Here is a 26,704-nt window from a genome sequence, read left to right on the forward strand (position 1 = left end):
GTTCCTACATCCTTAGCCACCCTAAGTATAAAGCTGCTGGGTATTGAGAATGTAGATATTCGCCTTTTCCTTCTTGTTGGTAGTGTACTCTACTGAAAGCTGATAGGAGGTAAAGTAAGTAAGAAGGAGCCTGGCTTCAGCCTTACGATCTGTGCTCTGAGGAAGGTGATCTGTGATTTCAAACCAGGCTTACTACACTGCTTCAATTTCTTTCAATGGCTATCTAAAATGAAACAAATCTATGTTTCTGGAAGTACAGAAGAGAACAGGAAGAATAAAAAATAAAAAAGCTCCTATGCCACTCCAGCCCATAGGAAATACTGAAGTCTTTCAATAAATTAGGAGGGGGGGGGAAAGCTTTTCAAAATAACCAACCTATTCAGGAAAACACATGGAAATTTCAGGTTGTAGACAAAATGTACTATCAAGAGTTTGAGATCTTATTCTAGTAAGAGTTCTGCCTATGCTTTCACAGAAAGGGAAAGCAACAGCTGAAGGTCAATGTTTGAAGAGAAGGGAGAGAAACAGAATTCTCAAAAATGTCATTTTGTGGAATGGATAAGGGAACAGTGATTCACTCCAGATCAGACATTTAACAAGTTCCTCACACATCAATCTGTAAAAGGTTCGGATAGCATCCCTTAAAAAGTGGCAGAGCTGGCCTTTCGTATCTGAGGATCCATTCCTTTAATTTCATAAACCGTACCATGGACTTTTGCAGGAATACTTGGGTTATGCAAAATAATCAGGATTAAGAATTCACTACTTCAATCTCTACACTGATTTCCAGTAAATTGTCACCAACCCTATGGTATGCGCAGAGATGATGTGGCAATTAGATCATGCTAGTAGCACAAAGATAATTCAATAAGGGGGCTTGTCATTCTACTAATTATTTAGTTTTTAGATATTGATGCTGTCTGATTATAAACATGTTATCTGGTGAAGTTGAATTCCTGGCTCATATTTAGAAACCAGGATACATGATCCTATTTTCAAATGCTGAGTTGTAAGCAACTCTCACTAACTTTTCTAGGAAGTATTTTCTGTTTATAGCTTTACAAACCAATTACATCAATGTGCCTAAATATAGATGCAGGAGCTTAATGTTAGACCTGAATTTATTTTGATTTTAAACCTTCAAGTTGCCTGAAAAATAAAGCTATTACCTACATGTCTACTGACCACAGAAAAAGAAATATAGACTGATTCTTTCAAGGCATCCCGTGCTTTACCATACTACTCAAGGAAACAGTACATTTATATATGCTGCTGAGCCAAACACAAAAGGGCTGATTTAAATTCCCACTAGAAGAGCAATTATTACTGTGAAAAACATTCCAGGATTTCATCAGATGTGCTGGCTAGAATGAGAATACATGATTTCCACAATACCCCTAACTAAGTGGTAGAGTGAACACACAACAAAGGCAGGAAAACTAGGAGAGTGAAACCAGTGTGTTGGTACTGCATGCTGCAGGGGATTAAGGTTCGCTATCAAGCTCCCTCAGCTCCACACGGACTTCATCAGAGCACTAGGTTTGAAGGCAGAGAACATTAGGTTTGGAAGGTGGAAGGCAGTAAGACCAGAGATGAACCTAGGGACAGCATACCTCAGCTGGGGTGAAATCAATAGCCCGGCTGAAGTGTACCTACACCAGTGAACACAGTACGTGTAACAAATGAGAGGAGCTGGAGGCCATCGTGCAGCAAGATGAACTTGCCGTCACGGAAGTTAAGTGGGATGACTGACATGCATTGCAGACTGGAGTGCTGCAATGCATGGCTACAAGTACTCCAGAAGGTGGAATCTTTGATAGGTAAACAACTGGCTGTATAGCTGGACCCAGAGACTTTAGGTGAATGAAGCTAAATCCAGCTGGCAGCCAGTCGCTAGTGGTGTTCCCTGGGGCTCAGTTTTAGAGCTGGTCCTTTTAAAAATAGTTACTCATTATCTGGATGAAGGTATAGAGTGTACCCTCAGTAAATTTGCAGGAAACATCAAATTGGGTGGAAGTGTTGATCTGCTTTCTGCAGACAGACGATTCAATCAATGGGCTGAGGAAAACAGCATGAGGTTCAATAAGGGGAAGTGCTGGGTCCTGCATTTGTGTCCCAGCAAGCCTATGCAGCACTACAAGCTTGGGGAGGAGTGGCTCAAGAGCTGTTCAGCAGAAAGGGACCTGGGGGTACCCAGTATGAGCCAGCAGTGTGCCCAGGTGGCTAAGAAGATCAATGGCATCCCGGCCTCTGTGAAGAACAGTGTTGTTGGAGTCCAGGGGATCCCTCTGACAGCCCTGGAGAGTCAGGGGGCTGTACAGGGGGGTCTGGGATCTGTACAAGGGGGTCAGCCAGCCTCCCACAGAGCCCAGAAGGACTCTGATTCTGGCTTCTATCCATGGAAGTGAATGCTCACATGAAGGAAGAATCACAGATCCTAAGAATTTAGAAGTAGATAGTAGTTTGTCATAGAGTATAAATATAGAGATTAGGATTCATAGTATGCGGGGCTGAGAGGACAAGATGGAGGAATTGGGGAGTGGCCCCTAGTTTCCTTGTTCTTGTTCTCATCCCCCATCTTTTGCTGATTTGGACTTTAGAGACTGGTTTAGAATAGAACTGACATGTTAGCGTAGCAAGTTAGTATTGGTAATGTTCTGTAAACAATAAATACGTCTTGGACTGTGGTTGGGTCGGGGATACGGTACATAAGGTACGGGGCTCTCTGATCCGCCCCAGTCCAGCGGCAGCCCAGCGCCAGTCCAACGGCGTGTCTTGCTTTGCTGGGGACGCCTTGCAAAGCTGAACAAGAACTGTTAGATAATATGAAATAAACAACCTTGATAACCTGAGCTGCTGGACTCACAGTGTCGTCTCTGCCTTCAGTGTGAAACGCTCAGGGCAAAGAGAAGACAGAAAACCTTATTATCTTGGAGAACAGCAACCCCAGGGAAATACCCAGGGAACAGCAACCCTGGGGGAAGATTTCACCACCTCGGGGAACGGCCGCCCCGAGGGGAATCTCGGGGAACATCAACCCGGAGACAGTGTGGCCAGCAGGACCAGGGCAGTGATTACTCTCCTTTAATTGGCATTGGTGAGGCCATACCTCAAGTACTGTGTTCAGTTCTGGGCCACACACTTTAGAAAGGACATCGAGGGGCTGGACCGTCTCCAAGGAAGAGCAACAAGGCTTGGTGAAAGGTCTGGAAAATGTGTTTTATGAGGAATGGCTGAGGGGCTGGGTTTGTTGAGAAGAGGGGCTCGGGAGGGACCTCACTGCTCTCTACAACTACCTGAAAGGAGGTTGTAGTGAAGTGAGGGCCAGTCTCTTCTACTGTGCCTGCAGTAAGCTGAGACAGATGAGATTCAGATTAGATATTAGAAAAAGAGTGGTCAGGCATTTGAAAAGGTTGCCCAGGGCTGTGGTAAAGTCACCACCCTGGAAGTGTTTAAGAATTATCTGGATCTGGCACTGGTGTTGTTTAGTAAACTGATGTTTAGTGGTTTAGGGGTTACAGTGATAGTGCTGGGTTGATAGCTGGACTTGATGATCTTAAAGGTCTCTTCCAACCTTGATGATTCTACGGCAGTCAGGGAAAAGGAGATCATGGTGTGGCTTTGTACATTAAGGAGTAATGTAATTTCAACTGTCTATCAAAGATAATGATGACAAGGTGAGTATCTATGGGTAAGAATCAGGGAAAAGGCCAACAAGGCAAGCATCCTGATAGGAGTCTGTTACAGATAATCCAACCAGGATGAAGGGATGGATGAAGGATTCTGGCTGATGTTTCACAATTGCTAGCCCTTGCTCTTGTGGGAGACTAACTTGTGGCATGTCTGCTGGAAACTTGACACAGTGGAGAGGAGGCAGTCTGGGGGGTTTCTTGAGTGTGTGGAAGACAACTTCCAGACATAACTGGTAAGTGGGCTTAGCCTGCTTTTTACAAACAGAAAAGGGCTGGTGGAAAATGTGGTGATCAGATGACATCTTTGCCACAGTGATCATGATATAATAGAGTATTCAATTCTTGGTGAAGTAAGAAAGGGGTCAGCAAAACCTCTCCTTTTAGGAGGATGGACTTTGCCCTGCTCAGGACACTAGTTTAGAGAGTCCCCTAAGAAACAATCCTTAATAAGAAGGGGACCCAGGAAAATTGGACATACATTAAGAAGGAAGTCTTAAAGGTTTAGGAAAACACCCTCCCTACATGCCTAAAGATGAACTGGGGAAGAAGACCAGCCTGGCTGAACAGGGAGCTTTCACTAGAACTTGGGTTTATGACTTTGAAAGAAGTGGCAGTCAAATCAGGAAGGGTACATTAATGTCATTATGCCATGTAGAAAGAAAGTTAGAAAGGTGAAAGCCCAGCTAGAACTTAATCTGGCCACTGCTAATAAAAGATAATAGAAATGTTTTTATAAATACATGAACAACAAAAGGAGGGCAAATGAAAATCACCATTCTTTATAGGATGCAAGAGGATCATAGTAACCAATGACAAGGAAACAGCTGAGGCACCTAACACCTTCTTTGCATCATTCTCTAACAGTAAGACCAGTTACCTCCACTATTAGGACCAGTCCTGTTCAATATAGTTACTAATGATCTGGACAGGGGGATCAAGTGCACCCTCAGTAAGTTTGTGGACAACACCAAGTTGGGTGCAAGTGTTGATCTGCTAAAGGGTAGGAGAGCTCTGTATATGGATCTGGACAGGCTGGATTGATGGGTCGAGGACAACGGTATGAGGTTTAACAAGACCAGTGCTGGGTCCTGCACTGTGATCAAAACAACCCTATGCAATGCTACACACTGGGGAAGACTGTAAACTAAACTTTTCCAGCTCAAGGAAAGTACAGGGTAATTCATCCACTTCACTGACTGGAAGACTCTGGGCTAGGTCATGACTAGCACATTGCCACTTTGTTAAGCTATCTAAGCCAAATGCATTCACTTGTCCACTATTTCAGCTGACCAAACTCATCAAGAGCAAAACAGACACCACTGAAGGGATGGCAGAGGGAGGAATATAAATTGCTTTCAGCAATCCCACTCCAACCAAAGGGAAAACAATTGCAATTAAGCAGGAAGGGTGGCCCATAATCTCTGCAAGAATAAATGCAAAAGACACCACTGACACATCTGGACCATGCTGTGTATGGACACTGCATTTCCTCCTGTCCAGATCTGTCATTTCTTTGTTCTTAGTATTAGATTGAGGTGCATGTGCATGTTTTAAAATACAGAATGGCAATATTTCTGCAGCAAACCAAAAATCACTAGATGTGTTTATAAATCATCTCCATGAAAATCCTTCTATACTTTCTCACGACTGCCAACCAAGCTAATTTATTTACTTAACCAGCTTTTCAAACACAAGTATTTCAAAAAACAGACCTCTGCTTTAAAAAGGTGAAGTTCATCCAAGAAACATGCAGTCTCATTCACCCAGGAGTGCAGAGAGAAGGGAAGAAAGTTCCAGGAGGGGAAGGGAAGTTTCAGGAAGGGAAAGGAATTTCTGGGAAATGAAGTTTCAGGAAGGGAAGGGAAGTTCCAGGAAGGCAAGGGAAGTTCTGGGAAGGGAAGTTCCGGAAGTTCCAGGAAGGCACGGGAAGTTCCGGGAAGGGAAGTTCCGGGAAGGGAAGTTCCAGGAAGTTCCAGGAAGTTCCAGGAAGTTCCGGGAGGAGAAGTTCCGGGAAGTTCCAGGAAGTTCCGGGAAGGGAAGGGAAGTTCCGGGAAGTTCCAGGAAGTTCCGGGAAGGGAAGGGAAGTTCCGGGAAGTTCCAGGAAGTTCCGGGAAGGGAAGGGAAGTTCTGGGAAGTTCCGGTGAGTTCTGGGAAGTTCAGGGAAGGGAAGTTCCGGGAAGTTCTGGGAAGTTCCGGGAAGTTCCGGGAAGTTCTGGGAAGTTCCGGGAAGGGAAAGGGGAGGGGAGGGGAGGGGAAGGGGAAGGGGAAGGGGAGGTGCGGGAAGGGAAGGGAAGGTGCGGGAAGGGGAGGGAAGGTGCGGGAAGGTGCGGGAAGGTGCGGGAAGGTGCGGGAAGGGAAGGTGCGGGAAGGGAAGGTGCGGGAAGGGAAGGTGCGGGAAGGGAAGGGAAGGTGCGGGAAGGGAAGGGAAGGTGCGGGAAGGTGCGGGAAGGGAAGGGAAGGTGCGGGAAGGTGCGGGAAGGGAAGGTGCGGGAAGGTGCGGGAAGGTGCGGGAAGGTGCGGGAAGGTGCGATAAGGTGCGGGAAGGTGCGGGAAGGGAAGGTGCGGGAAGGGAAGGTGCGGGAAGGGAAGGTGCGGGAAGGGAAGGTGCAGGAAGGTGCGGGAAGGGAAGGTGCGGGAAGGTGCGGGAAGGGAAGGTGCGGGAAGGTGCGGGAAGGTGCGGGAAGGTGCGGGAAGGTGCGGGAAGGGAAGGGAAGGGAAGGGAAGGTGCGGGAAGGTGCGGGAAGGGAAGGGAAGGGAAGGTGCGGGAAGGTGCGGGAAGGGAAGGTGCGGGAAGGGAAGGGAAGGGAAGGGAAGGGAAGGGAAGGGAAGGGAAGGGAAGGGAAGGGAAGGGAAGGTGCGGGAAGGGAAGGGAAGGTGCGGGAAGGGAAGGGAAGGTGCGGGAAGGTGCGGGAAGGTGCGGGAAGGTGCGGGAAGGTGCGGGAAGGTGCGGGAAGGGAAGGGAAGGGAAGGGAAGGGAAGGGAAGGGAAGGGAAGGGAAGGGAAGGGAAGGGAAGGGAAGGGAAGGGAAGGGAAGGGAAGGGAAGGGAAGGGAAGGGAAGGGAAGGGAAGGGAAGGGAAGGGAAGGGAAGGGAAGGGAAGGGAAGGGAAGGGAAGGGAAGGGAAGGGAAGGGAAGGGAAGGGAAGGGAAGGGAAGGGAAGGGAAGGGAAGGGAAGGGAAGGGAAGGGAAGGGAAGGTGCGGGAAGGGAAGGGAAGGGAAGGGAAGGGAAGGGAAGGGAAGGGAAGGGAAGGGAAGGGAAGGGAAGGGAAGGGAAGGGAAGGGAAGGGAAGGGAAGGGAAGGGAAGGGAAGGGAAGGGAAGGGAAGGGAAGGGAAGGGAAGGGAAGGGAAGGGAAGGGAAGGGAAGGGAAGGTGCGGGAAGGGAAGGGAAGGTGCGGGAAGGTGCGGGAAGGTGCGGGAAGGGAAGGGAAGGGAAGGGAAGGTGCGGGAAGGGAAGGGAAGGGAAGGGAAGGGAAGGGAAGGGAAGGGAAGGGAAGGGAAGGGAAGGGAAGGGAAGGGAAGGGAAGGGAAGGGAAGGGAAGGGAAGGGAAGGGAAGGGAAGGGAAGGGAAGGGAAGGGAAGGGAAGGGAAGGGAAGGGAAGGGAAGGGAAGGGAAGGGAAGGGAAGGGAAGGGAAGGGAAGGGAAGGGAAGGGAAGGGAAGGGAAGGGAAGGGAAGGGAAGGGAAGGGAAGGGAAGGGAAGGGAAGGGAAGGGAAGGTGCGGGAAGGGAAGGTGCGGGAAGGGAAGGGAAGGGAAGGGAAGGTGCGGGAAGGGAAGGGAAGGGAAGGGAAGGGAAGGTGCGGGAAGGGAAGGGAAGGGAAGGTGCGGGAAGGGAAGGGAAGGGAAGGGAAGGGAAGGGAAGGTGCGGGAAGGGAAGGTGCGGGAAGGGAAGGGAAGGGAAGGGAAGGGAAGGGAAGGGAAGGGAAGGGAAGGGAAGGGAAGGGAAGGGAAGGGAAGGGAAGGGAAGGGAAGGGAAGGGAAGGGAAGGGAAGGGAAGGGAAGGGAAGGGAAGGGAAGGGAAGGGAAGGGAAGGGAAGGGAAGGGAAGGGAAGGGAAGGGAAGGGAAGGGAAGGGAAGGGAAGGGAAGGGAAGGGAAGGGAAGGGAAGGGAAGGGAAGGGAAGGGAAGGGAAGGGAAGGGAAGGGAAGGGAAGGGAAGGGAAGGGAAGGGAAGGGAAGGGAAGGGAAGGCGCGGGAAGGGAAGGGAAGGGAAGGGAAGGCGCGGGAAGGGAAGGGAAGGGAAGGGAAGGCGCGGGAAGGGAAGGGAAGGCGCGGGAAGGGAAGGGAAGGGAAGGGAAGGGAAGGGAAGGGAAGGGAAGGGAAGGGAAGGGAAGGGAAGGGAAGGGAAGGGAAGGGAAGGGAAGGGAAGGGAAGGGAAGGGAAGGGAAGGGAAGGGAAGGGAAGGGAAGGGAAGGGAAGGGAAGGGAAGGGAAGGGAAGGGAAGGGAAGGGAAGGGAAGGGAAGGGAAGGGAAGGTGCGGGAAGGTGCGGGAAGGTGCGGGAAGGGAAGGGAAGGGAAGGGAAGGGAAGGGAAGGGAAGGGAAGGGAAGGGAAGGGAAGGGAAGGGAAGGGAAGGGAAGGGAAGGGAAGGGAAGGGAAGGGAAGGGAAGGGAAGGGAAGGGAAGGGAAGGGAAGGGAAGGGAAGGGAAGGGAAGGGAAGGGAAGGGAAGGGAAGGGAAGGGAAGGGAAGGGAAGGGAAGGGAAGGGAAGGGAAGGGAAGGGAAGGGAAGGGAAGGGAAGGGAAGGGAAGGGAAGGGAAGGGAAGGGAAGGGAAGGGAAGGTGCGGGAAGGGAAGGGAAGGTGCGGGAAGGGAAGGTGCGGGAAGGGAAGGTGCGGGAAGGGAAGGGAAGGGAAGGGAAGGGAAGGGAAGGGAAGGGAAGGGAAGGGAAGGGAAGGGAAGGGAAGGGAAGGGAAGGGAAGGGAAGGGAAGGGAAGGGAAGGGAAGGGAAGGGAAGGGAAGGGAAGGGAAGGGAAGGGAAGGGAAGGGAAGGGAAGGGAAGGGAAGGGAAGGGAAGGGAAGGGAAGGGAAGGGAAGGGAAGGGAAGGGAAGGGAAGGGAAGGGAAGGGAAGGGAAGGGAAGGGAAGGGAAGGGAAGGGAAGGGAAGGGAAGGGAAGGGAAGGGAAGGGAAGGGAAGGGAAGGGAAGGGAAGGGAAGGGAAGGGAAGGTGCGGGAAGGGAAGGGAAGGTGCGGGAAGGGAAGGGAAGGTGCGGGAAGGTGCGGGAAGGGAAGGTGCGGGAAGGTGCGGGAAGGTGCGGGAAGGTGCGGGAAGGTGCGGGAAGGGAAGGTGCGGGAAGGTGCGGGAAGGTGCGGGAAGGTGCGGGAAGGGAAGGTGCGGGAAGGGAAGGGAAGGGAAGGGAAGGGAAGGGAAGGGAAGGGAAGGGAAGGGAAGGGAAGGGAAGGGAAGGGAAGGGAAGGGAAGGGAAGGGAAGGGAAGGGAAGGGAAGGGAAGGGAAGGGAAGGGAAGGGAAGGGAAGGGAAGGGAAGGGAAGGGAAGGGAAGGGAAGGGAAGGGAAGGGAAGGGAAGGGAAGGGAAGGGAAGGGAAGGGAAGGGAAGGGAAGGGAAGGGAAGGGAAGGTGCGGGAAGGGAAGGGAAGGGAAGGGAAGGGAAGGGAAGGGAAGGGAAGGGAAGGGAAGGGAAGGGAAGGGAAGGGAAGGGAAGGGAAGGGAAGGGAAGGGAAGGGAAGGTGCGGGAAGGGAAGGGAAGGGAAGGGAAGGGAAGGGAAGGGAAGGGAAGGGAAGGGAAGGGAAGGGAAGGGAAGGGAAGGGAAGGGAAGGGAAGGGAAGGGAAGGGAAGGGAAGGGAAGGGAAGGGAAGGGAAGGGAAGGGAAGGGAAGGGAAGGGAAGGGAAGGGAAGGGAAGGGAAGGGAAGGGAAGGGAAGGGAAGGGAAGGGAAGGGAAGGGAAGGGAAGGGAAGGGAAGGGAAGGGAAGGGAAGGTGCGGGAAGGGAAGGGAAGGTGCGGGAAGGGAAGGGAAGGGAAGGGAAGGGAAGGTGCGGGAAGGGAAGGGAAGGTGCGGGAAGGGAAGGTGCGGGAAGGGAAGGGAAGGTGCGGGAAGGTGCGGGAAGGGAAGGGAAGGGAAGGTGCGGGAAGGGAAGGTGCGGGAAGGTGCGGGAAGGGAAGGGAAGGGAAGGGAAGGGAAGGTGCGGGAAGGGAAGGTGCGGGAAGGGAAGGGAAGGTGCGGGAAGGTGCGGGAAGGGAAGGGAAGGTGCGGGAAGGGAAGGGAAGGGAAGGGAAGGGAAGGGAAGGGAAGGGAAGGGAAGGGAAGGGAAGGGAAGGGAAGGGAAGGTGCGGGAAGGTGCGGGAAGGGAAGGGAAGGTGCGGGAAGGGAAGGGAAGGGAAGGGAAGGGAAGGGAAGGGAAGGGAAGGGAAGGGAAGGGAAGGGAAGGGAAGGGAAGGGAAGGGAAGGGAAGGGAAGGGAAGGGAAGGGAAGGGAAGGGAAGGGAAGGGAAGGGAAGGGAAGGGAAGGGAAGGGAAGGGAAGGGAAGGGAAGGGAAGGGAAGGGAAGGGAAGGGAAGGGAAGGGAAGGGAAGGGAAGGGAAGGGAAGGGAAGGGAAGGGAAGGGAAGGGAAGGGAAGGGAAGGGAAGGGAAGGGAAGGGAAGGGAAGGGAAGGGAAGGGAAGGGAAGGGAAGGGAAGGGAAGGGAAGGGAAGGGAAGGGAAGGGAAGGTGCGGGAAGGGAAGGGAAGGTAAGGGAAGGGAAGGGAAGGGAAGGGAAGGGAAGGGAAGGTGCGGGAAGGGAAGGGAAGGTGCGGGAAGGGAAGGGAAGGTGCGGGAAGGGAAGGTGCGGGAAGGGAAGGGAAGGTGCGGGAAGGGAAGGGAAGGTGCGGGAAGGTGCGGGAAGGGAAGGTGCGGGAAGGTGCGGGAAGGGAAGGTGCGGGAAGGTGCGGGAAGGGAAGGTGCGGGAAGGGAAGGGAAGGGAAGGTGCGGGAAGGGAAGGTGCGGGAAGGGAAGGTGCGGGAAGGGAAGGTGCGGGAAGGGAAGGTGCGGGAAGGGAAGGTGCGGGAAGGGAAGGTGCGGGAAGGTGCGGGAAGGTGCGGGAAGGTGCGGGAAGGTGCGGGAAGGTGCGGGAAGGTGCGGGAAGGGAAGGGAAGGGAAGGGAAGGTGCGGGAAGGGAAGGGAAGGGAAGGGAAGGGAAGGGAAGGGAAGGGAAGGGAAGGGAAGGGAAGGGAAGGGAAGGGAAGGGAAGGGAAGGGAAGGGAAGGGAAGGGAAGGGAAGGGAAGGGAAGGGAAGGGAAGGGAAGGGAAGGGAAGGGAAGGGAAGGGAAGGGAAGGGAAGGGAAGGGAAGGGAAGGGAAGGGAAGGGAAGGGAAGGGAAGGGAAGGGAAGGGAAGGGAAGGGAAGGGAAGGGAAGGGAAGGGAAGGGAAGGGAAGGGAAGGGAAGGGAAGGGAAGGGAAGGGAAGGGAAGGGAAGGGAAGGGAAGGGAAGGGAAGGGAAGGGAAGGGAAGGGAAGGGAAGGGAAGGGAAGGGAAGGGAAGGGAAGGGAAGGGAAGGGAAGGGAAGGGAAGGAAGGGAAGGGAAGGGAAGGGAAGGGAAGGGAAGGGAAGGGAAGGGAAGGTGCGGGAAGGTGCGGGAAGGGAAGGGAAGGTGCGGGAAGGTGCGGGAAGGTGCGGGAAGGTGCGGGAAGGGAAGGGAAGGGAAGGGAAGGGAAGGGAAGGGAAGGGAAGGGAAGGGAAGGGAAGGGAAGGGAAGGGAAGGGAAGGGAAGGGAAGGGAAGGGAAGGGAAGGGAAGGGAAGGGAAGGGAAGGGAAGGGAAGGGAAGGGAAGGGAAGGGAAGGGAAGGGAAGGGAAGGGAAGGGAAGGGAAGGGAAGGGAAGGGAAGGGAAGGGAAGGGAAGGGAAGGGAAGGGAAGGGAAGGGAAGGGAAGGGAAGGGAAGGGAAGGTGCGGGAAGGGAAGGGAAGGGAAGGTGCGGGAAGGTGCGGGAAGGTGCGGGAAGGTGCGGGAAGGGAAGGTGCGGGAAGGGAAGGTGCGGGAAGGGAAGGGAAGGGAAGGGAAGGGAAGGGAAGGGAAGGGAAGGGAAGGGAAGGGAAGGGAAGGGAAGGGAAGGGAAGGGAAGGGAAGGGAAGGGAAGGGAAGGGAAGGGAAGGGAAGGGAAGGGAAGGGAAGGGAAGGGAAGGGAAGGGAAGGGAAGGGAAGGGAAGGGAAGGGAAGGGAAGGGAAGGGAAGGGAAGGGAAGGGAAGGGAAGGGAAGGGAAGGGAAGGGAAGGGAAGGGAAGGGAAGGGAAGGGAAGGGAAGGGAAGGGAAGGGAAGGGAAGGGAAGGGAAGGGAAGGGAAGGGAAGGGAAGGGAAGGGAAGGGAAGGGAAGGTGCGGGAAGGGAAGGTGCGGGAAGGGAAGGTGCGGGAAGGGAAGGTGCGGGAAGGGAAGGGAAGGGAAGGGAAGGGAAGGGAAGGGAAGGGAAGGTGCGGGAAGGGAAGGGAAGGTGCGGGAAGGGAAGGTGCGGGAAGGGAAGGGAAGGTGCGGGAAGGTGCGGGAAGGTGCGGGAAGGTGCGGGAAGGTGCGGGAAGGTGCGGGAAGGTGCGGGAAGGGAAGGGAAGGGAAGGGAAGGGAAGGGAAGGGAAGGGAAGGGAAGGGAAGGGAAGGGAAGGGAAGGGAAGGGAAGGGAAGGGAAGGGAAGGGAAGGGAAGGGAAGGGAAGGGAAGGGAAGGGAAGGGAAGGGAAGGGAAGGGAAGGGAAGGGAAGGGAAGGGAAGGGAAGGGAAGGGAAGGGAAGGGAAGGGAAGGGAAGGGAAGGGAAGGGAAGGGAAGGGAAGGGAAGGGAAGGGAAGGGAAGGGAAGGGAAGGGAAGGGAAGGGAAGGGAAGGGAAGGGAAGGGAAGGGAAGGGAAGGGAAGGGAAGGGAAGGTGCGGGAAGGGAAGGTGCGGGAAGGGAAGGGAAGGTGCGGGAAGGGAAGGGAAGGGAAGGTGCGGGAAGGGAAGGTGCGGGAAGGGAAGGGAAGGTGCGGGAAGGGAAGGGAAGGGAAGGGAAGGGAAGGGAAGGGAAGGGAAGGGAAGGGAAGGGAAGGGAAGGGAAGGTGCGGGAAGGGAAGGTGCGGGAAGGGAAGGTGCGGGAAGGTGCGGGAAGGGAAGGTGCGGGAAGGTGCGGGAAGGTGCGGGAAGGTGCGGGAAGGTGCGGGAAGGTGCGGGAAGGTGCGGGAAGGGAAGGGAAGGGAAGGGAAGGGAAGGGAAGGGAAGGGAAGGGAAGGGAAGGGAAGGGAAGGGAAGGGAAGGGAAGGGAAGGGAAGGGAAGGGAAGGGAAGGGAAGGGAAGGGAAGGGAAGGGAAGGGAAGGGAAGGGAAGGGAAGGGAAGGGAAGGGAAGGGAAGGGAAGGGAAGGGAAGGGAAGGGAAGGGAAGGGAAGGGAAGGGAAGGGAAGGGAAGGGAAGGGAAGGGAAGGGAAGGGAAGGGAAGGGAAGGGAAGGGAAGGGAAGGGAAGGGAAGGGAAGGGAAGGGAAGGGAAGGGAAGGGAAGGGAAGGGAAGGGAAGGGAAGGGAAGGGAAGGGAAGGGAAGGGAAGGGAAGGGAAGGTGCGGGAAGGGAAGGGAAGGTGCGGGAAGGGAAGGGAAGGGAAGGGAAGGGAAGGTGCGGGAAGGGAAGGGAAGGGAAGGGAAGGTGCGGGAAGGGAAGGTGCGGGAAGGGAAGGGGAAGGTGCGGGAAGGTGCGGGAAGGTGCGGGAAGGTGCGGGAAGGTGCGGGAAGGGAAGGGAAGGGAAGGGAAGGGAAGGGAAGGGAAGGGAAGGGAAGGGAAGGGAAGGGAAGGGAAGGGAAGGGAAGGGAAGGGAAGGGAAGGGAAGGGAAGGGAAGGGAAGGGAAGGGAAGGGAAGGGAAGGGAAGGGAAGGGAAGGGAAGGGAAGGGAAGGGAAGGGAAGGGAAGGGAAGGGAAGGGAAGGGAAGGGAAGGGAAGGGAAGGGAAGGGAAGGGAAGGGAAGGGAAGGGAAGGGAAGGGAAGGGAAGGGAAGGGAAGGGAAGGGAAGGGAAGGGAAGGGAAGGGAAGGGAAGGGAAGGGAAGGGAAACCCATCCTATATTAGCATGGCATGTCCTACAATGACATCAGGAGCAGATTTCCCTTGTCAAATGACTGGATGTCTGAAGTGCTAAAGAAAAGAGGACACTTGAAAAAGGCAAAATTTTTTGTTCTTTTGCCCACTGTTCTCACCTCAGGCAGTTTCCATGTCCCTTTCTGCACTAACAAAGGCTTAACCAGGAACGGCTTAGCCAGGACCAAGCCTTTCACAAGAACCTCCTACATCAAGGGAAGAACCAGATGGAGTAGGACCATTCTCATCTTTCCCTTCCCAGCACAAACACCCTGAAACAAGGAAGTGACCTCACTTTGTGGTGTCCAGCCTTGGAGGCACAAGCCTTCACTATGTCACTGAGAGGCACTGAAATTAGCAACAGTAGGGATTGTATTAAAAGGCCATTGTGTGCAAACAACCCAGAGCTTGGCAATTCAATTTTAGAGCCACCTCTGCTTTAAGTTCAACCACAGGCCTTCTTGGGAAATAAAGTAGTCCAAATCTGACCTGATTCCTTTGTGCTATCTTTTGTCCTTTCTTCCACCGAAGAATGGGCTTCAGAGCAGTTAGTTCCTTTTCCTCTTTTCCTCTTTCTATCACATGCTCCCCAAGGCTGTATGAAGCTTCAAATACAATTGGAGAGATGACGTCCTTGACTCTTTTCTGTACAAGAAGTCAAACAGATATTTCACCTATGCATATAGCCAAGCAAGTTTCTATATACAACATTTATACATTCAATTAAACTAGATCATTTAATTAAATATGCAATTAAACCAGATTCAATACTGCAGACAGATTTCTCTACTTCCTTTACATTTCTCCAGGTCAAACAGGAATAAGCATATTACAATGAATGAGTCAGAAGTTAAAAAAAAAATTAGAAGTTATTCTTTTGGGACCTACTCTTCAATAGACAGAAGCAGTGGAATATTTTGTCCACCTATAAATGAAGTGGTTTTCAATAAACATATTTTCTTTAAAAAAAAAGAACGAAAGAAAGAAAGAAAGAAAGAAAGAAAGAAAGAAAGAAAGAAAGAAAGAAAGAAAGAAAGAAAGAAAGAAAGAAAGAAAGAAAGAAAGAAAGAAAGAAAGAAAGAAAGAAAGAAAGAAAGAAGAAGAAAGAAAGAAAGAAAGAAAGAAAGAAAGAAAGAAAGAAAGAAAGAAAGAAAGAAAGCAATTAAATTATTCTTGCAGAAGCAAAGAGCAAATAATCTTAATCTCTGGGGTTTCAAAATCCTAGACTTTGACTGAGATCACCTCCATTCCACCCAGTGGGCTCCATTCATTAAAAGAACAGAAAACTCCACCTTCCCGTGTTGTTTTGCAGTATCAGTGAAATGAATGGATGAGTAAATGTACTAATGTGGCTATAAAATAGGATTACAGACATGCAGGGGCAAGAAAATCCACCTTCCAGTATCTCTTTCAAAGCGAAATTTACAGTTTCCCCCATCCTCAGCACAGCAACACTTTCAATTTGTAAAAGAATAAAGTTTTTCTGTTTCTTTACTTGCCTATTGGAGGCTTCATACCAGATGTATAGAATGGTGCTGTATTATTTGGCTGATGGGACAAAAGGATCGCCTTTTCTTGTTGCTGGAGCCCAAGCCACAAAATTCATACCATTTGTCACAACATGCAATGCCTAAATGCCGGTTACTGTGCCAGGACAAAGTGCTCATTGTGCTCTGTTCAGTCCTGACTTCCAAAATCCAACTTACCAGAAAATCTAAGTGCAAATGCTCTACCTTTTCATAGGCAAACATTCCTCTTAAATTTTAGTTACTTAAAAACATAGCATTAATTCAGCACAGATTAAATTGAGGCAATAAATAAATCCCATAAGTAAGCACATCAAACCTTCAAATGAGCCAACTCTCAACTTTGCCTTGCACTGGTTAGTGGGTTTCTCTGAACACAGCCTGCCAACCACAAGAAGCAATTGAGATGCAATGCCATTAAAATTACGTCTTCCAGATGTGGGAAACTTCTGTGGGTACTAACTGGCTTTCAGACCACCCTGTTTCATCTGTTTCAGGACAACCATTTGCTTTCTCTAATACGTTGACTGTCCACAGATTTCTGAAGTCAAAGATTAGTGGCTAACCAAATTCCCAAATCATGGGTTAGTTAGATGAATAATAGCAAGTATCAGGCTGGGTGACATTTACCCTCCTGCACCTTCAGCCAGCCCTTAAATTCCCTACCCTAATATGAATGTCTGCCAGTACTCTGAAGTTCAGACTGTACATTTCTTGGAGTGATTTGTACTTTCCTGGTAAAGAACACTGATCAACAACAGACATAGCAGCAGTGGTGATAGCTTGACCTCTTCCCAGTCCCATAAATAGGACTGTAGATGATCTGCAGCACTGTTAATCCCCTCAGCAGAAGAGACACTAATACCTGCAGCCTCTTCCTCAATCCCACCCCCAGGATAGGATTTGTACCATACTGAGACTACCCAATAACAACGCTACAACTCACAGAAGCTGCTAGCTTTGGTCTCACAGAAAATCAAGTGTATTAACTTAAGTGAGGATTGTTATCAGCCTATGTGAAGACTTTCTAATACAAACAAGGCTATAAAAGAGTATGCCATACAACAACAGTCAAACACAAATCATCAGGTAAACTGCCACCTAATCCAATGATAGGCAACCAACTGTGTAAACACAGAACAATAAAAATGTATACACCTACCATTTTTATTACTGCAGTATGGTAAGAATAAGTACTTAATCACTTCTACATGTCTTAATGTGGTCTTGCAGGGTTCAGTCCAGTGCCCATTAAAGTCAAAAGGTAAGTTTCCTATTGACTTTGTTGAATGTTGGAGTGTGCCTTTATTGTTTGCTGGTGTTCTGCTTGACTTTAGTGGTGAAATTGTGACTTCATCACCACAGCCCTGTGAAATACATCTCATATACCCATTTATCTTTAAGTAAGGATAAAATTATGAATACTGCCCAGTTATTAAGTTGCACATGTTCAGTCCCTTCTGCTCAGAATCCTTCAAAAATGAAGGCAACAGTCTGTGGCATTTGTCTTCAGTAAGACAGAGACAAGACAGTTCTATCTCACAGGTACACACACCACAGACTGTTTGGGATGTGAACCCATAAAGAGAATAATTAATATTTGGCCAAGCACAGTCTGGAGAAGTACTATTTTAGACTGGAAACATGATCAATTTCTTTCTCTTTCAGTCTACCCCAATGTATTGCTTCCTGTGTTGAATCATATACTGATGACACAGCCCACAGATTGCTTGTAAGTATTTCTGATTTCTAAGAGAAAGTTGAAAGATTCAATGAGAATAAAGTTTGAGGTAGACTGAAAAATCCTTCAAGTCAAGGAAACTGTATATTTTTTGTATAAGTTGCATGACCCTAATGAACTGGATTTGTCAAGGGATATTCCACAAGCAGCTTTTACATGTAATCACAGTTTGACACCACAAGGATGATATGCTATGGAAGTGGTGTAGGCTAAAGACATTTCTGAGCCCTGAAAAAACAAACCTGGCAAATCATAGCATGTGGACAGCCCAGCTTCAGTAATTAAAAAAAAAAAAAAGCCTGAAGATCACTACAATGAGTGTAATATACAAGGAGTTCAAATTATTAATAGAAACAACTATGCAACTAGGCTTCCGTGAGTAACAGCTAGTTATTGAAGTAATAAATACTTGGTCTGTACAGACTGGAGTCACTGAACTGGTGCAAGTTTTCACCGTGCCTGAACTAGAAAGCTTATCCTAGCCAACGTGATAGCAAAGGCTTGCTATCTCCTCTGACAGAACAATCACCTCAAAGAAATTTTTGAATATTGTGGCAGTAACTGCTCATGGCATATATTCCTTCCCTTTTTTTTTGTTTCTGACTTAGCAGAGGAGAAGAAAGCAAGAAAGCAAAGCCTCTGCCAGATTTATGACTGTATTTCTCTTTGACTTTAGTACCAAAAAGTCCTAAAAATCTGAAAAGTAACCAAAGAGCAATAATCAGTCACATCTGTGATTCTGAACATAATTTGCAGTTGGAGTGTGACAACTGTAAGAAATAATTTTTGTCACTTTTCATAGACATGGCCTAAGGCACATCATGACAACACACAAATATAGAGTCAAACATCCTAAAGGCACACTGCCTTGGCAGGCAACCACTGCCTTCTAGAACCTTAACTTTAGGCTACCAAGACCCCACACACATCAGGAATTCAAACACTTTTGGCTGGAACAAATCAGAGTTTTAGTCAAGGGACAGGATTTATTCTACTCATGGTGCAAGTAGTTGCCAGACTGGATATCATTTCAGCTTTCTTTTGGCTCAGTGCCGCAGTACACTCAAGGGACTGTACATGAGCTCAATAAATCATCACATTTAGTCTCCTTTCTTCAACAAGGTGAAAGTCCCCAGCAAGGACTCTAGAGAGTTCCAAATTCCATTTTTAATTATGGCCATTGGGCTGAGAAATAAATTGAGAGGTAAATAATGCCCACAATCTACAGCAGGAATAAAGGATGAAACATGGCCCTTTAAAGGAATGAATATGAACCAATTTTCAGCAGCAGCATCTGAAGAAATACACATTGGAAGAAATACACACACAGGATGACTTCTACAGTTGCTTGGTGCTTTTGTTCTTGTTTGTTTCTTTCTGGAGTTTCTCTTTTCTTTCTCTGTGGGGAAGTTCTCTGATCTGTCTGGCCTTTTTTCTACTCCCTCTGACTTGATCCTCAGGATTTTAACCCATGCATAAATTCCAGAGCTTTTACTGAATCCAGCACAGCTTTTTCAGTGCTTCTGAGAATTAAGTTCTGTTTAGTTAAATGACAGTGAATGAATCCCAGAACCTGTTTATTAACACACTCAGCTTGAAGCTTTTTAGATAAATGTATTTATTTCAGGTGCTAAGTAACAAGCACTAATGGTAGCCTAGGAATTTTTACAGGCTTAAACACATAGAATAAATTTGACAATCCCCATTTAACACGCAACATATTAATGCTGCAAAATGTATGAAAGACACCGTGCTAATGCTAATCCAGCATACAACTTTAATCAGCTCACAGGTCACTACCACAAAAATCCTCAACTCAGTGTCAAGAGATAAATAGTTCCCTGATCAGTGATCTCAAAAATTACTCAAATGTCCACCAGCCTTCAGAAACAAAAGCCATTACTGCCACTATCTATCAAACAAAATCGCTGCTGTAGGTCTTAATAAACATACAATACAGATTATGAACCAATAAGATCACAATGCTTGACTTTAAAATGAACTAGCTTCTCCTGTTATCTCAATTCCTCTCTAAACTGTGAGTAATCCAGGGTGCAATGTTCAAAAGCTGTGCAATTCAAAAAGAATATTAATTAGACAAACTGGCTTTTAACTTGAAGACAGATTTTCCTTCATTTCAGATGAATGAATTGGTACATATCATTCTGAAACCTGAACATGAATAAGGAGCAACTTAATTTCCTTGGCCTGTTCCTTGCAACACTTGCCAACTCCAAGTTTAGATACCTTGGTGTTAAGTCCTGGTGCATGTTAATACTTTCAGCCTCCTACTAAGTAAAAGAATAACAACGTTTGTCCTCGCAAGAGCTTTCCTTGGTCCTCTGCTTACTTTGCTAAAGATATTCTAGGACTTGTAATAGCTTATTTCAGACTGGCATAATTGTAGAGTTGATATCTCTGCACTGCAAAGGCATACATGGTCATGACAAAACCAGCTAGAATAGATCTAGTTTCCATTACACACAAGTTGGGGAATTTTTAATACATATATTTTTTAAGGTTTTAAGATGTCACTGTAGTTAAGAGGGGAAAAAACCCAACTGCAAACTCTTTTCCAGGGAAGAGACAGGGATAAAAGTTTACTTGATTGGTAAAAGTTCATTTACAAAGTTACAGGTGAAATTTTTTTTGCCAAATTAATAGTATATGAAGGCAATCAGAGGCCTGATGTTTCAATCATACATGCTATTGTTTTAAGATCTTGCAACAGTTAAAATTCAGTGAGTAGGTGAATAGCCTTTCTTGCTAAACTTCAACTATTACAAGACTTCTGAAGAATCTCAAAGTTTAGAGCAGGAAAAAAAAAAAAAAAGGCAAATTATTTGCAGGCTGTCACATGCCCTAATGTTATTTGGGGTTAGCGTTCAAAAGAACAGGAGTGCTTGCTTTACTCCCTTCCTAAATGCTTTACTCCAGCACACAACTGTTTCCATTAGGTCAGCAACTCCTCTTGACACACACACTGAAAAGTGAAAAGATGTCCTGGGAAAGAAAAACCTCAAATCCTAAATGTAGTTAATGTAGTTAAATAAACACCAGGCGCCTGGGAGCCTGTATGCATTGAGAGAACACCCTGAGAACACTGAATGAAGAGCTCAAAGTCAAAACCTAAGCTGAGTACAGTCTCACTGTGAGTTTAGGTGCTCACCATCCTTGTGCATCTGGATTCCTGCTATCAGCTGGCAAGTGATAAAGGTATTACTCATTTGGGCATAGGAGAAATTGCACTCATAGTGCACAATTGCAGAATAGTGCAAATATTCCATGTCAAAGGTTACAAAGGCTTAGCAATAATCTACTATGGATAATCCTCTCATGGTAATCAGTAAGTAAAGTTACTGCCTGCCATTCCAATTCGGTATTATGTATTAGTGATCTCAGATCCTGATTTTCCAGCTCTGGACTAATATGCATTATGGCAATATAGTTTCACGTTCTTTTTATACATTTGAATGTCAGCTCTTTTATTGGACCTACTGTTTTCAGTTATGTTTTTATTACCCAATCCCTTTCTCTCTTTTATAGTTCACTTTCAGTCTTTCATTGGGTTTTTTAGACAAAAAATACAGAAAATTCTTTGACTATCCAAAATCATGTTACTCCCCTCTGAAGAAAGCAGACCCACCGGATTAAAATGCCCAGCTTTTTCTTCATACTAGGCAAAGCACAACCAATCTGCAATATATGACAAGACATCTGCAATACCAACAACACAAAAATACAAATCCTTAGAAAGCCCAGGAGCTGATGGGTATTTATTAAATGATGATGTGAATTTTGGTGAGCAAAGAAAACCCAAGGAGGAAAGGGGGTAACAATTCAAGCTTTTATTTATTTTGCTCTCTTTCTGAAAATATAATCTATTTCACCAGTGAATAGTATACAGAATAGAGACAATAATTAAATCCAGACTATTCCTGCACATATGTAACTTACCATACACTTTTTTTTCCCAATGGAGTTTCTGCTTTTCATATTCCACTGATACAATGTTTTATCAAAACAAAGCTTTAAAGAGATTTCCTTTAAAGGTGTCTTAAACTGCACGAGTTAGTTCAACTACGTGTTTCTTTTTATACAGCATTTCCCTCCGACCCTGGCCGAGAAGTCAAACACAAGGGGACTGTGTATGAAGCTGTTAGAGCAGAAGAAGTTTAAGATCCTTGGCCCCTGAGTCATCATATATGGTAACAGACCTGCTAAAAGATCAACACACCAATGGACCTGGGAAAGTGTTGTTAACTTCACGGTTAATTTCAGCATTCATATACTGTATTTGCTTGTTCACTATCTTGCTTTCTTCCTATATACACCTGGATAAAACCAGCTGTGTGTATGTGTCACCCAACCAACTTCCAGTGCAAAATCTCCCACACAAGGTGTCCTCAGAGCCAAGGACTTGGGTGACAACTGACTCTCCCAGCCTCTTCCTGAGGCCATAGCCCACGGAGGCTGGTCAGAAGCCCTCCTTGCTGGTTCTATGCCCCTTTTGCTGTGGTTTTTCAGACTGCAGGCATAATGCAGCTCTTTCAGACTGCAGGCATAATGCAGCTCAGCAGCTGTTTGATTGATACTGAATGGCATTGTACTCCCCAGTCTTTGCCTGAGTTCTATCTGCCTCTTCACAGCCATAAGTAAACCCCTGACCTACTCCGTAAGATAATGCAGACATCCTTCCTTCATTCCCTTCTTCTCATGATGGTTTTTCTTCTTTCTCTTGAAAAAAATATGGCAGAAGCACCTGGGCACATTTCAAGACCCAACAGCAAAGTAATCAAAAGAATTCCCCCAGAATCTCAGTACGGGATACAGGAGAAGGACATGCTTTTCTCCTCAGTGTTTCCCACTGATCATCCCACAAAGTACCTGACTAAATGCCTGCTCCCTTTTGAAGGTGCCTGTCACTTCTCAGGGAAAATAACCATCTAAGACAAGTTTATATTAATTGAGACAGGATCCCCCACTCCTTCATGCATCTGAGTCTGTGGTGGTTTAAAAATGGTATTCCCCAATTCAGTGCTCCCACTGAATCACTGCAAACCATGCACTGCTTGCTTACTCCCCTCTTTCTCTCCATCTTCCTGCTGTGGACAGGAGAGGAGAATCAGGGGCCCAAAAGGGCTGAGATAAGAACAATTTACTGGAAACAGCAATGAAATAACACAATGAACAGTTGCAGCAACAATACAAGTAAGTACAAGAAAAAGGCAAAAGATTCACATGTTCACCATGAGGAAAACCCCCGACAATGCCCAACCACTCCCTCTGCCACATTATGTGACCCAGAAGAAGGGACCCCTTTTCCCTGTCACTGGAAAATTACATGAGCTGGTACAGAATAACCTCCAAGTCCCAGCCATGCCCCTCATGGCACTGCCAAAATTAACAGTCTTGGCTGATACCACGACAGGGTCCTGGGGCACATTTTCTATCACACTGTCTTGAAGTATATCTATGTCATATCCAGCAGATCACCTTACCATCAGTAGGTCAAACATGTAGGGGCGAGATTATCCTGCTACATTCCCTAGAATTGCAATGGATTTGTTTGAGAAAAACATCAGTCTGTACCAACTGACAGATGTCCAGATGTCACTTTAATTAAAACCCTGGTATCTCAAATAGTCCAGATGGCTGAAAATCTGCTAGAAGAGTCAAGAGGCAGTGGACAGAAAGGCTGGATGGCTCTGAAACATCACAGTAGCTAGCAGTGGAAAATGTATTTTGATAGATGCTTCATTTAAACCATTTTTTCCTGAATTGAAGGCCTGACAATATGCTGCTATGATTCTTTCAATGCTGTTGTTACAAAAAGCATTCCATCAGTACAGCTCTATAAGAAACACATGTATGAAACAAAGAAGCATTCTAGTTAAGCCTAGTTTCTTGTAAAAATGTATAGGAAAAAACAGTAGCATTGGATTCAAAATAAGCAGAATCATCCTGAATAGAAGAAGATAGCTAGACATGAAAGAAGGTTAACATCAATGTTTTTACTGACAGTTAATTCAGTAAAGTAGAATTGATAGAAATGGTCCTTGGAACTCCTGCAAAGAAAACAGCATACTATTTAGCATGCTTTCCTGTCTGCATGGATCTGAAAGAGAGGTGAAGTGCATGAGAAGAATGATGTTCCTATAGTTTAATTTACAAACTATTTAGATGAGAGCAGACTACTTACGAAATCTAGAGGTATTTACACACAGAAATATAAATTGTTTTTTTGGTAACAGGAGAATAGATAGAACACAGATGGAATCTGGGAGGAGTGTTGCTGTAGTGGTTTGACCTGTGCTGAATGCCAGGTGCCCACCAAAGCTGCTCTATCACCACCCTCCTCAGCAGGACAGGGGAGTGGCTTGATACAAGGTTCATGAGCTGAGATAAGGACAAGGACATCCAACAATATCCAAGGATAAGGAGTCACTGATTACTATCACAGGCAAAACAGACTCGACTTGGGGAAATGAACTGAATTTATTTCCAGTCAAAATCAGAGCAGGATAATGAGAAATAAAACAGATCTTAAAAATACATTTTTCCCATCCCTCCCTCCCTCCTCTCCAAGCCCTACCTACTCCACCAGAGTGACACAGGGAGATGGGGGGTAAGGATTATTGTCAGTTCATCACAGCTTGTTTCCGCTGCTGCTCAGTTAAAGGAGTCCTTCCCTTGATCCTTGAGCATGGGGTCTCTCCCACAGAGATGCAGAGACAGCTCTGCATGAACTTATGCAGCATGAGTCTCCCACAGGCTACAGTTCTTCATGAACTGCTCTAGGATGGGTTCCTTCCATGGGGTGCAGACCTAAAAGAACAGGCTGCACCAGCATGTGTAGCCCATGGAGTCACAAGTCATACCAAGAAAAGTGCTTTTCTCTCTGTGGTCTGTAGGTCCCTGCCATGAGCCTGCTATAGTATGGGCTTCCCACAGTATCACAACCTTCTTTTGGGCATCTCCTGCTTCGGCGTGGGTCTGCTCCATGGGCTGCAGGGGGATCTCTGCATCCCTACAGTCCTTTGGGATGCATGGGCTGCAGCTGCACAGGTGCTTCACCATGGTCTTCACCAGGGGCTGCAGGGGAATCTCAGCCCCAGTGCCTGAAGCACCTCTTACCTCTCCTTCTCCAATGAACTTGGTGTACACATAGTTGTTGCTCTCATATTCTCACTCCTCTCTCCTCTGAGCAGAATTACATCTGCTCAGTAACTTTATTTTCTTCTTAAATATGTTATCACAGAGGTGTTACCATCATCTCTTATTGGCTTGGCATTGGCCAGCAGCTGGTCTGTCTTAGAACCAATTGACAATAGCTTTTTTGGACATGGGGGAAGCTTCCAGTAGCTCCTCACAGAAGAACCTTTGCAGTCCCCCACGCTACCAAAACCTGGCCACGCAAACCCAATACAGTTGTAATAACGTGACCCAAGTCTATTCTTGCACTATTAAACAGAAGGGGTAGTGTTTAATAGTCTAATCCTCTTCAAAGCAGAATTTAAAATCAATACAAGGAAAAGGAAAGAGTGTTATAATTGTCTGCTTTGTCACATGAATTTAAAAATGCGAACAGAGCTCATCTGTGATGTCAGCTTTTATGTTTAGTATCAATTCATGTTTCATATCCTAGGTATCAACTAGAAGCCTTGTGAAACCAGGACCCACAGGTCTTTACTCTCTTTACTGTCTTTACTCTCTTTACTCCCCTATGCCATGGGTTCTGTACAGACATGAGCTGTGATATCTGAAGAGGGTGAGGGAACCCTATTATTCTGGAAGCAATATTTGTCTCTAAGGATGACAAATTCCCATTCACTATTCAGTAACACTCTAACTAATAGGAATTAATATTATTAACCAAGAAATATTGAGAAGAAGAGTTAAAGGAAACTCATCCATTGCATAGCACAAGGATTACGCATGGTGCCAGGGACATTTTGCTAGCCTCTACTTCTCCTGTTCTGCACATACCTACATATCAGTAGGCTAACAATGACTTCAATAACACCCTGTCTCCATGTCATCTTCCTCCCCACCACTTTTGTCCTCTTCTTCCATTCTCCTCTGATCATACAGATACCATTTTGCTAACACTCTCCCTTCTTCAGATGCTGAGCCTCTGCTCACAACTGACACGAAACCAAAAGGAAAAACGGGAAAGAATCAGTACATCAGTGCTTCAGAAACCTTATGGTCATTTTAGTCCATTAACAGCTGAAATCACAAATTAATAGAAAGCTTGTCATTCCTTTCAACAATGATAAGGCTTTTCCCCTTGTTTCACAGATCATTCAAGAAGTAGCAGGAGCCTCCTGCTTAGAAGCCACATCAGCAAATACAACTGCCCAACTCTCAGATGGCTGGGCTAGAGGACATTATGCAATGACAAAGGGAGACTGTCCATCCCCACAAATGAGAGTAGAATGAACAACTGTTTCTCAGAGGAACCAAGCAAGTTCAGTGGGCTTTAAAAACAAACAAGGCAAGTATTTCCACAAATAAGTGGAAACCAGTTCCTCAGATCAGAGCTGAGAGCTGTACTCTGAAACTGCAGATCCATTCACAGAGAACAGAAAAAAATGGCATTTTACAACAGCAGTAATGCATGAACTGCAATAAGGTTTTAACTTAATATGATTAGGTGTAGGTATTACCACCTGTCACATTTCCATTGATTATATGTTCTCCTTTGAGTACTTTTGATTATTTTACACATTATCCAATGGGTCAAGTGTGTTTATTCTAACAGCAGTACTTTCTCAAATCTCCATCTCTCTGTTCCACAACACGCAAAATTTTGGTAAAAACACAAATTTGTGGCCTAAATAGAAGACTACTCTAGATGATATGCAGTGACTCTAAATGGATAAACAGAATATGCGGTCATTTGGGACAAGAAAACAATTTCAGCAAAGCTGGAAAAGGGCAGAATTAGCCTCTTCCCAACCACAGGCCCTTACAGCTAAATACACACAAATCCTTGGGGAGAGGTCTGAAAGAGATTCTAATCAGTGGAAATCATAAGGGGAAAGTATCAGAAGAAGTGAGGGGTAGGGAACAGTGGGGGCAGGGGACATTTGGGACTGGCTTATTGTTTTATAATTCAGTTTTCAGGAATATATAATATAACAAAAAGTTATTAAAATACACACTTATCTGCCTTAGATATTATCTTGCATTGTGGAGGTGTAAAATAATCTTGATCTGTCCTCCTGGGTCAAATCTGCTCTCCTTGGGTCTTTGGTGTCTCAGAAATAACCACTTCTTTCCTCCTGATTATCACCATTTGCATGGTACCCTGAGCACAATATAGACATTTTGTGAAGGGCTGTGATACAAAACGTCCTCCTCTGTATACAGCAACCCATTAAAAACCAAGAGACAATCCTGTGGAATAAGGCATTTTCTCAGGTCTAAGGCATAAGGCCAGTGGAACCAGTTGCATTGTGCCAAAAACACATCTGACACTGACCATGGCAGACCCAGCTTCCAAGGGAAAAGAGCCCTTTGTTTCCCTCTAGTTTGAGCATAGCAACACTGCCCTTGGGTAAGTAACTAAATTTTCAAAGGCTGAGGGCTCAGTAGCACTAGGATTGGAAGCACTTTTGGTAACAGTATCAATACAATAAATATACTTGTCCTAGTTATCAAACTAGGTCAAAACTGATGTTATTTCATTTTCAGGAGTGAAGCCTTTCCTTAATTTTCCTGCTGAATGAACTTT

At 47.4% G+C, this 26,704-nt stretch overlaps 1 protein-coding gene across 1 annotated transcript in view; it reads right to left on the minus strand.

Annotated features, from left to right (window-relative positions):
- The window catches only part of ITGA9 (integrin subunit alpha 9), a 241,550-nt gene that overhangs the window by 104,563 nt on the left and 110,283 nt on the right, over nt 1-26,704 (minus strand). The window contains exon 16 of the mRNA XM_063404980.1: nt 14,185-14,340. Coding sequence (XP_063261050.1) covers nt 14,185-14,340 — 156 coding nt within the window. The remainder of the gene's footprint in view (nt 1-14,184; nt 14,341-26,704) is intronic.

Source organism: Prinia subflava, chromosome 1, assembly GCF_021018805.1.
Source record: "Prinia subflava isolate CZ2003 ecotype Zambia chromosome 1, Cam_Psub_1.2, whole genome shotgun sequence".
NCBI classification, from domain to species: Eukaryota; Metazoa; Chordata; class Aves; order Passeriformes; family Cisticolidae; genus Prinia; species Prinia subflava.